Source organism: Ursus arctos, unplaced genomic scaffold, assembly GCF_023065955.2.
Source record: "Ursus arctos isolate Adak ecotype North America unplaced genomic scaffold, UrsArc2.0 scaffold_1, whole genome shotgun sequence".
In the NCBI taxonomy this organism is placed as follows: Eukaryota; Metazoa; Chordata; class Mammalia; order Carnivora; family Ursidae; genus Ursus; species Ursus arctos.
The window spans coordinates 48792995-48807322 of record NW_026622763.1 but is presented as its reverse complement, the minus strand read 5'-3'; the positions used below and the strand labels follow the sequence as shown (position 1 = coordinate 48807322).

Sequence of the window (14328 nt, the reverse complement as noted above, 5' to 3'; positions counted from 1 at the left end):
GTCACCATGGCTACAGGTCAACGTCATCTCTGTCAGGTGGGTGGGGACGAGGCCGTCTGAGAGCTCAGAACTGTTGTTCCTTTCTAACCCAAACAACCAAATAAATATAGTGCAAATAGACTTCACTCCAATGCCCCTTGAGACGAGACTGAACGCACAAGGACCATTTCTAAGACGATTTAGATACCGAAAAGACCAAAAGGACTGAATTATTTAGGGTACTTGAACTTAAAAAACAAACAAACTTGGGTCACAAAGACAGCATGAGAGTAAAGCCTCACGACATTTAGACATCCATTAGTCACATATTAAGCTGCTAATAGGAGAAAAAACTCCAGTTTCAGAGAGTGATCAATTTACATTTGCATGCTTAGTAAGATTATTTGTAATTGCATTTGGAAAAAAAAGTTTATACTTATGTTACTTTCAAGGAAAGGAATAATTTAAAAGGTCTCAAAATAACCCATAGAAACATAGAGTCCGTAACCCATGGACAAGATGAATATAACTGTCCTAGGTGAACAGCAAGGGCAGTTTAGATATTCTGAAGCCTGACATCTGCAATGAGATTCATAATCGTCTCTTCCTAAGACTGAAGGAATAATTTGGAGAGAAGACAATAGGTCTGGTGGAAACAGCAATGCAATAAGGAGACAAGTAATCGAATCCACCTGTCCTTGTGTCTCAGTTACTGTTACCATGCTGACAGCATTGTGCATGTTGATGCAATTTGTATCCAGAGGAGGAAAAGGAGTGTTTTTTACAGAAATACAGGTGCTTAAAGAATAAGAGGTCCCAGAGAAAAAATGAACTTTCACCTCTAAACAATTAATTGATCAAAATATTTTGGATTTATATAAGAGCTGATACTGAGAACTGGCTGCGCAGTATGTGACTAGATGTCCCGAGCCCCATGGAAGGGGCCAGCTCTGTTTACCTCACTGGGGACAAGGTGGTCAGGGCTAACAGGCAATAGTTGATGCTCAGGCCTCCATTCTGGACCATGATAATCCTCTCCCCAGCTTCGTTTCTGTTTCTCCTACTTCACTTTTGTCTATTTCTGGTTTTTTAGCAAACATGTTAAACACCAATGAAAAAAATTCCTCTCCTTCTGTTGGATGGTGCAAAATTTAGCAGAATGCAGGCTCACGCAAAGGGCACTACTAACTGAGCTGTTTCTAGTATCCTTTGCACCTGGTGAGAGCCACAGTTCAGTTAAAGCCTCTGGTCAGTGTCAACTGATTAGCTAGAACAATATGCATGGAAACAAAGCATCGGCGTGCCCCTCCAACAGGCTAAAGTGGCACCCAGAACAAGGAGAGAGGTATGAGGAACTTACATGTAAAGGGTTCCACTTCCCAGCCTTCCAGGGTGGCAGAAGGAAGAGAATAAACAATGAAAGTAAGAAAATGTCACAGAGAAATGTTCTGGAAAAGTCACTGCTCCCAAGAAACGTTATTTGAATCAGCCTCATGAGGTCATATTTAAACAAAGAGATTTAACTAAGTTTTACTGAAAAAATCATAAATGGGCAATATTGCATCAAGCAACCCTTCTTGTAAAAGGAAAGAAGTTATTAAATTTCTGTTTGGCACAAGTTTAATCAGAGAAGGACCATGGGAGACAGAGAGAGAGAGAAAGAACACAACAAATAACATATCATCATTAAGCCTAAAATTATAAATGCAGATCGGTGGGATTTATCAGCAAAGCAATGCTACAACTTAAAAAAAATTAACTAAATAGAAGAAAATGAAAATTTGGTTTGTGTTTCCAGGAGGTTATGCTAAATTATGAAGAAAAAATTCAAGTTTTCATGAAATTTGAAATAACAATGTTATTGTTGATTAAGAAGAACCCAAAAACATAATTTTCTGGGACATATCAGAAACAGTAAGTTTCATCTTACCTTGCCTTTTGAAATAGCTTTGCAAGCTATTTTTACGATTAAGTAAGACCAGAAGCAGTTCAAGCCTTGTATTAGCAACAGCAGTAGATTAAAAACCCACCAGGAAGGGTAAGGTCCAACGATCTCCCAGCTTTCAAATAATGTGGTATTTAACACCCTAAGGAAAAAGAGAAAGTAATCACTGAACACAACTTTTCACTCAGCCTTCCAAGGAACTTCAGTTACTGCACAGAAGCACAAAGCCAACAATCTCCACTAACTAGTCCCGCCCTGCAAGGATGGTCTGAAGTCTGACCAGGTACTTAGAAGAGTCATTGCTGCAGATTTCCCTGGTGTTGTAACATTCATTTTAATTCTAGCTTGAACCATGTACTGCTGTTCCTCTCTCACCTGCTGTCATTTCTTCCGTTAACTTCCCTCACGTTTTTTGTTGTGATGTTATCTCTTGCTACTTATTAAAAGGCCTATTTTGTTTTCAAAGTTGCTTTTGGTCTTTAAGTGTGAGGAATACCATTCGATAACATTACAGGGCAAGGAAAAGAAAGGTTAATTAATTCCAGAAACACTACTTAATAAGTTTAAACTGTATGCGTAGCACAGTGGTGGTTAGAATATACTTAAGACCTGATCCCTGTCCTCGAGTGGTTTACAGTCTAGTTGGGGAGACCCTACAATGTACTTAATTTTGTAAGCCTTCCTCTGGGAAAGAACTGACGATTGGAAGATATCATTTTGAAGTGATGCTTGAGATGAGTATTGGAATGTTTTTTTAAAGATTTTATTTTTATTTATTTGAAAGAGAGAGAGAGAGAAAGCACAATCAGGGGGAGTAGCAGAGGGAGAGGGAGAAGCAGACTCCCCGCTGAGCAGGGAGCCCGAGGCAGGGCTCTCAATCCCAGGACCCCAGGAGGGACCATGACCTGAGCTGAAGTCAGACACTTAACTGACTGAGCCACCCAGCATTTGGAATGATTTTTAAAAAAATTATTTGAATACAATAAATGGGCTCCATTTTAAGAGTGCATACATGAGGTAGGCGAAAGTATTTGAAGGAACTGGTTCTCTGTGTAATCCACCATCAGGAGCAGGATGGGCATCCACCTGGGGCAGGTACGTGAGGGCTGGTTTCAGCACTTCACTCTTGTCCCTGCTCTGCCCTCTCCTCTGCCTTTACAAGTTGACCCATTCCTCCTGGACTCGTACTGCCGCCATAGAGAAGCACGGCAGTACCCACAGAATTCTGCGATCACTCTGATTTCCTTGCTTTCCTGCTTAGCTTGCTGCAAGGCTTTGTCTGGACACCTAAGGATGCTGGCAAAACTCATCGAAGTGTATGTCCACCATCTGCCACAGCAGCGCTTGCTGGGACCCCGCAGGAGAGGTTAGGTCAACAACACTTAGTGGCTAAGAGGTAGGGATGGAAAACATGTATGGCCATAGACCACTCCTGCAAGAACAGAAGACAGATAGACAGAAAATTTTAATATACGAAAGAATGGGATGAGTGCTTTGAGAGAGGTTAAGAAAAATACTTTGTCAGTTCACAAAAGGAAGAAAACCTCACTTAATGTGCAGTTGGGATAAGAAGTAAAGAAAAGGGAGAGTGAATAATGGACACAAACAGGCTGCCCATCCCTAATTTCAGCAACCCACATTTACACACCAGAATGAGATGCACAGAGTATGTCTACGTCCTGTCACACGAGCTGTCTCTCAAGAACAATGTACAATAAACATGGATGTTAAAATCTCAAAATCAATAGTATGGAGTTTATTTTGACAATTCATTACAAGTATATTATTCTATAATACAGTAGAATTCATTCTGGTGGAAGGGGACAATATTAGGAAATCTGTTAATATAATGGACATGCCCATCGGCCAAATTGGGACAAGCCTAATTATTTCAATTGCACTGAAAGACAGTTGGTAATGTTCAATTCCCCTCTGCTGGCATTTAAAAACTAGAACTCAAAGGATTTCCTTAATATGATTTTTACCCAACTCAAGTCAGCTGTTGTCGTCATATTTAACAACACCAGAGTCACTGCCTTTATAATCAGGAACAGACCACAGCCAGCCAGCATCACCATTATTATTTAACACTATTCTGAAAAGGTCTGGCCTTGAGTATGGTAGAAAGTCAAAGACTTCATTTCAAATACATAAACATTAAATCTCTGTAACTGTTTTAGAAACAACAAACAATCAAAATTTCCAATAATCGGGAATAGTCAAGGAATTAGTTTTCATTCTTATTCCAGGAATTACGAACTCACTCAAGAATTAAACATGTTTCAAGAGTTTCTTATGATAGAGAAGAATACGTAATATCACCTCAACCTCATAAAATAAATACTGTTGACCCTTGGACAACACAGGTTAGGGGCACCAACCCCCCATGCAGTCAAAAATCTGTGTGTAACTTTTTGACTCCTCCAAAACTTAACTACTAGTAGCCTACTGAAGATCGGAAACCTTACCTATAACAGTCAACACGTACTTTGTATGTTATATGTATTATATACTGTCTTCTTACAATAAAGTTAGCTAGAGAAAAAGTATTAAGAATATCATAAGGAAAATTCATTTATTGTACTGTATTTATTGGAAAAAAAATCCATGTATAAGTGGACCTGTGCAGTTCAAATCCATGTTGTTCCAGGGTCAACTGCAATTGTCCATATATGCACCCACACAGAAAAAAACCCAAAATTATAATTTCTTGAAAGGAATTAAATAAAGCCATTATAGGCTTTCTTTGGTGCATTACGGAATTTTGTATTTTCTTCTTTACATTCTTCTTTTTTTCCAAATACATCACAAATAATTAGAAAAAAATACAAGTTATTTGTAAGAAGGAGTACATTAGGGGGGCGCCTGGGTGGCACAGCGGTTGAGCGTCTGCCTTCGGCTCAGGGCGTGATCCCGGCGTTATGGGATCGGGCCCCACATCAGGCTCTTCTGCTAGGAGCCTGCTTCTTCCTCTCCCACTCCCCCTGCTTGTGTTCCCTCTCTCGCTGGCTGTCTCTCTCTCTGTCGAATAAATAAATAATAAAAAAAAATCTTAAGAAGGAGTACATTAGGATAAGCCCATATTTTACCCTTGTTTATTATTCCACGAGACAGCCATCTTTTAAAACACCAGTTTGCAAGCCAGAGGACAAGAGATCTAAACAAGGTTCAACTCCACAGTAGTGAGGGAGGACCCATACACCTTATGATTTTCTACCTCCAACACCTTGCAAAACGCCCGGAAATAACATGCTCGCTAGACATGTCCGGTGATTGTGTGTTTGTTTAGTAGTCAAGTAAATAGGCATGTACAAGACAGCTCTGGAATAAATCAATTTTATTTCAGAACTAGCTCTGCTTCCTGACACACTATATATTTCGACATTCAGAGGGAATCTAGAGCAAGAGGTCCTGTAGAAATAGCAACAATGAGTGCATTATGCTGTTCATTAGAAATTAGCTTTTGCCGGATTATAGGTTGAGAGCCTTTCTCACCATTATGATTTGCTTGGCTTAATTTGAACAGGTGTCATGCAGTCACTGGCGACATGGCATTCACATTAATTTCTGAAATGCTACATCAGAATTCATAGGCTTTGCCATGACAGTCAGTGGCACTCTGAGATACTGCTCACGAGTAATGGGATTTCTTTGCAAATTGACTTGGGATGCCTGCAGAGACACTTGGGAAAATACAATCAGTGCACCAAGTGGATATATCTCTCAGGTGAGAAGCTTGGTAAGAAAAACAAGGTATCAGGAATTTAGACTGGAGGGGGAGATCTCATTATGCCACCAGGACTCTGAAAAGCAGCAAGCCCAGGAAATGGGGTCTTTGTTTAGCTACAGAATGTTTGATGAGGAAATTGTTCCTTTTGGGGCACACGGTTGAAAGGGCGAGTACAGGATTTTATCCTTTCTTGGAGGTTCGGGTCAGGAGTATCGACTTTAATGATGCTATTGAGAATTCCCAGTGACAGAGTTCCGAAGAGGGGTTATCTCTAAGCCCTGATGGAGGGAGGCTTCTGGGATTCTGGAAGTGTTTGAGATCTTGATCCGTGTGGTGATCATGCAGATTACACCTACATAAACTTGACAAATGTAAAAATGTATCAAGCTCTGCACTGGACAGTTGTGCACTATACTATATATGTGAATTCTACCTCAATAAAATAAAATGGGAAAAGTGCTCTGTGGGCCAAATGCCATTGATTTGCAACCTCTGGCTTGCATAATAACTATAATACCACTGTTTTTTTCCCCCTCCAATAATTTGGGTTCAACATATGGCTCCTAATAGATTTTTTTTCCATTCCCAAATAACAACCCACAGCGTCACACCTCCTGCTGCTGCTCAAATCACGTGTGGACAGTTTGCCAAGGGGGCATAAGGGACCAGAAAGGACCATTTTCCTTTTCACTAATTCAGGCACACTGACCACTAGGTGGCACATGACACACGTACAAAACATGCTCAACTAGGTCTATTCTGCCAGAACCGGCTGCCAAGGTGTGGCACAAAAATCACTGCATCTTTGGGTTACACTCTCCTTTCTAAGACTCGTGCTGAACAATGGAATGAGGAGGCTTCAGTCTGCAGTTATTTCTTCCTGCATGATTCTTGATGAGAATGGATGCCAAGGGATGCCTGCAGGGCACAGGCGGCTCCTTGCGATTCACTGGGGATGTGCAGACGCACCAGTTGCTGCCCCGGCGGACTAGCCTTGAGGAGTTACTTTAATGGATGGTTAATGAATCATAAGAATTTAATCTGACGATGCCTTATAGTTACTTGTGCTCATGTTTACCTTTTATGGATTCTTCATCTTAAATTATCCCAGAAATATTATACAGACTATCCAGAGGCAGGGATACACACACACACACACACACACACACACACACACACACACACGAGGGAAGTTTACAATTTTTTTTTTTTTTTTTTAGCAAAGGAAACACAGTAGTCTCATTTTAATATGATATTTAAGGACACATTCTAAGCATCAGTGTGACTTCTACTTTCTCAGGCCTCAGAATTCTGGAAGTCTCATAATATAACACAGCATAGTACAGAAAGATCTCCACTGTTATCTCATTTGGGAAACCTATAACCAATGCTTCATTTCTCCATTCTTATGACTGGCAACTCAAAGTGTATGTTCATTATGTTTAATATGTAAAGTTAATGAACATTCTCACTTTTGGCTCTAATCTTACTTTTAAAACTTAGACAGTAACTTAGAGGTAGGACCATATAACGGTGATTGAGATGTTAAAGACCAGAGGCCCAGGTGCTCTCATCGTGTGGAGGAATTACAGGTGGATGTTAATGATGAGCCCGAGCCCCCTGACCACGGCTAGCGACCACAGGCTTTGCCTCACTCCTTCCCTTCACCCCCACCAAAGAGCTCCATCTGAGCCCTGGGTTGGGGTTTCTGGAATGATCTATATAAAAACTACAACAATAACTGGACCCATGTCTAATATCCAAAGAGATGAGCCAAGACTGCTTCTCTAGGAGAGTCGGGGTCAGGGTGTCACTTTGAGCAAAGCTGCATAATGCAAGTGAGGGTAGATTAAAAAGTAAAATTTGCTTTTTGGTCAAAGTTAAGGTGTTCTTTACTTCAGAGCTTTTGAATGGTCTTGGTTTTGCTCTCCCAGACAGACTGAAGTATAATTCCATGATGTGTGTTTCTCTGGCATATATTGTCCTTTGAACGTACACAGAACATAAATGAAACATAGATTTGACCTAAAGATGGTCTAATAATCTGCTGGCATGTTTCGCTCATTTTAAAGTAGATGCTGATAGAAAAGCATTTAAAATTTACTCTGAACAGAAATGCTGGGTACTTACCACCTGAAAAAAAAAGTCTCATAATTAATTCACTGTGATAAGCAACCCCTCTCTGTCCTGGTTTTCCTAAGGTAATAAAAGCTCCAGGCCTAAACAATTATCTTTGTCAAGTGTTGGGTAGTCAAGGCTGCAAAAGGCTTAAAGCCACGCTTGTAATATTCTTTTAACAAGACAGTCTCACCAGAAGCTCAGGTTTCTCCAAGACACTGTCGTTTGTTGGCAGTTTTCTAGGAGGACGGCTCTGGGTAGCTTGTAGCATGGGTACCTAATTATTCTGAACTACAGACTCAAGTAATTTCTCTAACAGGAAGCTAAAGTTGAACACAGATGAATCATCTATCTTTCATTTAGCAGTGGACATACTGGTCCTGCCGTATTCCCAGCTGAATAAGACATGGTGGGGTCAATTCATTTATTTTTACTTTTCGGTCCTAGCCTAGCCAGACTTCGGAATTGGCCACTTAGACTCTTGTAAGTGGTGACTTTCTGGCTGGAGCAGCTATTTTTCTCAAAATTAGTCATTGCCCTCTTCGTGCCCCCTTGCTATCTCTCTGCCCCAATTCCCAACTCCTCCACTGCCTGGTCTGCGTGTCTATGTCACTCATCCGCCAATCGGAGTCCCTCTAGCCAACGCCATGTCATTCGGGATGTATCCTGATTCCAACATGCTTATTTTCAACCCTCTGCCTAGCTCTTTGTTGCCTTCATGCCCCTTAAAACAGACATTTCCTGGTTCTCTATAGCTGTCCTTTACTGAGTAACTACTGTGTTGAGCACTGTGCCAAACATATTACATCTATTGGTTCACTTAGTATTTTCAACATCCCCGTGAGATCCCTGTATAGTAGGAATACTTACACTAGCTAGTATTTATGGAGCATTAACTATATGCCAGGAAATGGGCTCAGGCTTTACATGGGCCCATTTAATCTTAATTTTTTTTTGGAAGTATCTATTTTACAGATGAAGAAACTGAAACATAAGGAATATAAATAACTCTGTCAAGGTCAGATCTCGTAGGCGGGGGCCAGCTGGGATTCGAACCCACCTGACTACTAGTCTGGGCCTTCAGGCCCTATTATTCCTACAGTCTTTATTCAGCTCCTGCAGACCCTTCCTTCGCCCTTCACCCTTGGCCCAGGCACAGGGCCACGTTACAACAGAGAAAGTACACAAACACACCTGCTGCTTTAACATTTGTGCTTCCTGTGGCCTGTCATTCCCTGTTCTTTTTTCCTGGGATTTTTAGTCTCTTGGGTTCATCATCTGCTTTCTGATAGCCATACCAGGCCCCTCCTGCTTAAACAACATATTTGACTTATTTAACTGGTTTTCCCATGTGGCCCACCCCATTCAAACCTTCAATCCTGACCGAATGATCTCCCTGACTGGACATCAAATAATGCCTTTCACTATTACTTTGTCATGTATATGAGATATTCAAGATAGAAAAGCAAAGATCTTGTTCTAAAAATGGGAAAAAGTGGGAGAGAGAGTATTGTGCCTGCTCGACAGGCAGACATCTAAGAGTCTCAGATTGTAGGAAATCATTCTTCCAGTCTCCTAAGAGTATAAAACCATAACTCCATCCTCACAGGGTTAGGACCGCCCAGGCTCTGAAACCTCCCCAAACCTTCCCCTGAAAGGCTGCTTTTTGCTCCTTCCACTGTAGGACTCATTCCTCACAAGACCCATGACAGGTAAGTGCCCCAGGCCAAGGTGGAGCAGGAGAGTCTCCCTGCTTGCCACGGGCTCCTGGCCCTTTCCTCCCGTTTCTCTTCCCTCAGGGGATCTGAAGAGTATTTGTTGTAGCAGTGAGAGAAAACAAAGGCCAGATGCATACAACGGCGGAACTCCTGGTTGTGAGAGTCTGTCTTACCTTCAAGTTTCTGAGTCTGATCAATTAGGTCAAAGCAGAAAAGCCTGACCATCCTTAGAGTTCACTGAACTTGTTCCTGAGGGAACCCAACTGGGCTCTGGCCAGGAAGTGCGGGGGGAAGGTCTAGTGGGCTTGTAGGAAGATGTCCTTTACGGTGTGGCTGTTTACAACAGGAACATAGGCTGCTGTAGTCATCTGCTTCATGGGAATGACTATCTTCCATTCTGGCTTTTCACTTCAGGTAGTGGGTGGGGCCTGGGGCCATTTGTATTTTCTCATTAGCTTTTTAAATAGCAATGTCTGTGTGAGAAGGGCTTTAGGTCAGAAGAGTCTGCAGTGTGGCAGGCCTGTGGTTAGTCCCTTGACTGCAGCCCGTGGGAGTGATGTGGTCTGACCATTCCCTAGAGAATGAAATGAGGCACACGGCACCCATATTCATGCCTATGTGCCGGGATTTCTACATGGAGATTTAAAATGAGCATCTCCGGCGATAAATGGTGAGAAAGCATGAGTAAAATATGTCACCATCTAGTCAACTGAACAATATAAGAGGGCTTAGGTAACAGTAATACTTCCATTGGGAAGATGTCTGAAGAATTTTAATGTTTATTAGACTCAGTCTCATTAATAACCTATAAAGTTGGCAGGGCAGATAGGATACCGACTTTTTGGTCAGGAGACCAGGATCTCAAAGGCTTATTTAATTATCCAAAGTCACAATACTGTAGGTTTTGTTTTGTTAAGGTTTATTTATTTGAGAGAGAGAGAGAGATATTCAGGAGCAGAGGGAAGGGCGAGAGCAGACTCTGCACGGAGCACACAGCCCGAGATCACGACCTGAGCTGAAACCAAGAGTCAGATGCTGACCACACTGCGCCACCTGGGCACCCTGTTTTTAATTTAAACACATATCTCTTGGTCTCCTCTTTTTAAAAATTTATCAAAACAGAGGATGTGTACTCTTCATAAAACTTTGAGGAAAAAAAGAGCTAACAGGGAGGTTCAGAAGACATCACGTTTGGGCTGGCAGGCTAGCAAGACAAGGAAGAATGCTGTCCCTCTGCCTCTTAAAAAATCCCTTGAGAAGGTTCCGGTAGAGTCTTGGCTCAGGGAGAATCTCCATATTAATTATTTAGGGATCCAACTCTACCCGTTTTGTTTAGAAGCTTGAAGAGAGTTGGCATTATCTTAGAAATCGTATGTGTACCGCAGGTGTCAGAACTTCCCGTCAGCCCTACCGTCATCTGCCTAGAAGCTGGGTTATGAGCTTTGTCTTATCAAGAAGTTTAGAGTAATGAAATCAGATAATCGCTTAATCTGAAATCACTAAAAAAAAAAACAAAAACAAAAACAAAAACCCTCAAAACTTAACAAATATTAATTATATATTTTTAAAGAAAAAATATATATCCTCACTAGTGTATGCAGGCATCCTCTGGCCCTTTAAGAAAAACAGGCCCTCTCACCTAGCATGCACCAACTGGCTGACAGGTCCAAAAGGTAAGCTAAAGAGTACTTTGTTCCTGAAAAATAGAACCTCCCTCCTCCTCCTTCTTGAATGACTTCCTTATTCTCATATCTTCATGTCTTCTTAGCTCTGAGACTCTGACCATAATTACTTCTAACTTTCTGAACCACGTATTTTCATATGGTCTCCTCAGTGTTTGATGCCTGATTTCCCAACCCTCTGGAAAACTCTGGCTTGCATGATGCTCCCTGCTCTAGGTGTCCCTGTCCTCACTCTGCCACCCACTCTTCCCCACACTAATCCATGCCAACTTCTTCCCCTTGCCTGTAGGTAGAGAGGGAGGGTAGAGGCAGGGCTTGGGGGAGAGAGGAAAGAAGGGTATAGTCTCTGACTCCTACTTGGGTTGTATTAAAGCTTACTTCTAGTAGTTCTGTGTGTGGGGATATGATTTGGTGTGTGACATTTCTATACATGTAATAAGTCACACTGTACTGGGTTCTAATGACCTCATCTCTGGGAAATGTTACCAGTCCCTTTTTCATCTCTTTCTGTTTTTATTTAAATGTTTCTAGGAGTCATTCTTTAATGTATCTTTGGGAAATATTCCTGAAAATTTTGGAAATGCTGCTGCAAGGAGAAAATGTATCACAGGCCTGCAGTGTTGATGGACACTGCACCATATTATCTGGCTGGCAAAGAGATACAGTAAACATGGCTGAAACAAAGAATTGCCTCCCCACAGTAAATCAGAATTGATAAAGCCAAGTTTAAGAGGCTGAAAATCAAGGAAAACAAGCAAATAACTGCTGCCCATCCCCCAAATAAGAGAAGGGGGAAAGGGGGAAAAAAAACTCTAGGAGAGTGAATGAAGAGATTTAGAGAAGAAAAATTTGCTTCTGCAGGCTTCAAAACTTTGAGAGAAAAATAACAAATATGAAACTATATGCATTGAACAATAACAGGGCAATCGGTGAACAAAAACATTTATTATAACCATAGCATTCTGGCTAAAAAAGAATTAAAATAATGTTAACTATTGGACTCACTTCCATAGAATGGGCATGCTTAGGAGTGTGGGCGGGAAGTGAGCTTACTCAGAAAGGAATGGACAGTCTTGAGTGTTACGTCTGAACTATAAGCCAGAACACCTGGATTCTATGTTCAGTCTTGATTCACTGATGCAATGATACTGGGAGTCTTTTTTTCCTCCCCAAACCTAAGATTCCTCATCTACAAAATAAAGACCTAGGATAAGATGATTACTAAACCGTCTTTAAACTCTAACATAAACGGCCATATGAATTCTTACGTTTTTAGATTTACCTAAAATTTTACTTTTTCTGATTATTTTCTCCACATATTAGACAGCCCACATGTATATAGATGCCTTCTTCTCAAGTGAGTCACAGTCGTTTCTCTAAATTCAAAACTGGACAACTAGGGCCAAGAAACCAGGAAAGGTTTTGTTTTGTTTTAGTTCTAGAAATGCAGGGGCAAAGTAAGGAAGTGGAAAACCAGGCAAAATGTATAAAATCTCATCTTTAGCAAGGGACCGATGAAGGGCATAAGGCCTTGAGAAACAGTTGATTTTATGACAGAAAGCCTCTGCATAATTGGCTCTACTGCGCTCGGAACTGGCGGGGGCAGCCCTAGCTTTCAGCAGCGGGGCATTCGGATCAGAACACAATGGCTACAGGAATTCCTTAGCAAGCACTCTGCTAAGCTTTGTGGTGCTTGCCAGCTATGTGTCCAGTTCCTTGCTCGCACACCATCAGTCGTTTCTCTGTGGAACTGGGCAGTCAGGAACACACGTGGCTGGCGTGACTTGTCACTGGAAGTGTATCCACAGCCCTTGGCTCACATTTCCGTTCAAGCCAGCAAAGCCGGAATCTACCAGCAACCGGTTGTACAATGTTGTTCTCTTTAATTTTCAATCTGTGTGAAAGACTTGAGGTATGGACTATAAAACTTGATGCCACTGGACACATACCACTATCAAAAACAATATTCTCTCCATTTTTTCCCCTATGACCAGTATATTTGTCTACCTTATGCTGAATACAAAAAATGACATCTCTGAAACTAACCAGACATCCTGGGTCTTCCTTCAGCAAGCCACGCAACTGTATCCCTGAGAGGGATTTTAAGATTAAGTATCCATACTCAAGGAGCTTACAAATAAGCATAGGAGAATAGACAAATACACTGTTAGGGTAGAGTATCTTATTGTAATAGGTGTTGCAGGCAAAGGGAGTATTTTGTAGCCTGCAAAAGCAAAGAGTATACACAAGGAATCATGAATAAACTGTGTACCTGTAAGGCAGTTGTGAGAGAAGGAACATTAGTTGGCATGATTTAGTGGAAGGTCTTTCTTGCTGGGAAGAGAAATTTGAACTTACAGTGGAAAACAAGAGAAAGTCTTGGATGATTTGGGGATGGGTGGGAGGGTGGGACTGGATTCGGGCCTTGCTTTAGGAAGAATCTCATAAAAACTGTGTTTGGGATGATGGTTTCCATCAGGAGAGAGAGGGCATGTGGGGATGCTGGGTAGGAGGCTACCACAGAGAGCTTGGTAAAAGGACACAGGGTCTCAGAAACAAGAGCAAGGGAGAGAACAGCATCTTTGAGAAACACGGCTGCTCTTCAGAAACTGTGCCCAGTGACTGTAGCTCATGGAAACAAGCACTCCAGAATGTGCAGAACAGTGGGAGAGAAGGAAGAATAGGAAGAATGAGGTTTTTCATGTAAGCACAAAGCCCTGATTTATTTACTGAAACAGCACTGGCTCACTTTGGAGAGTTTACACCCCAACAACCAGTAGTGCTCCGTGTTCTGGTGCAGTACCTGGGTGGTGCCAGACCACATCCTAAACCACATCCTCAGTCCTGTTCTCTTTAGGAAGGTGATCAACTCGTTTTAACGATGGGTTATTAGCATCATGCTAAACAGTACGTTTCCCACCCATGTTCAAGCCCCCAGATTCTTTTAACCTGATACTTATTGCTGGGACTTCACAAGGTGTGTTGGCCAATTAGGATCAGTGTTGAGGTTATCGGGTTTTTGATCAGGGTCACTGCTGTCGTTGATATTGAGCTGAGTGACACACACCTGTCTTTTGCACAACATGGAGGCAAGCAAAGGAAGCAAGGGAAGCTTGGTTAATTATTTGGTAACCAAGAAAGTTAAGTGGAATTAAT

The 14328-nt window shown here is 41.6% G+C and overlaps 1 protein-coding gene across 1 annotated transcript in view; it reads right to left on the bottom strand.

Moving 5' to 3' along the window:
* CERS6 (ceramide synthase 6) overlaps positions 1–14328 on the bottom strand; it is a 295140-nt gene that overhangs the window by 6817 nt on the left and 273995 nt on the right. Inside the window, exon 9 of the mRNA XM_026492626.4 lies at positions 1910–2066. Within this exon, the coding sequence (XP_026348411.1) occupies positions 1910–2066 (157 nt within the window). The remainder of the gene's footprint in view (positions 1–1909; positions 2067–14328) is intronic.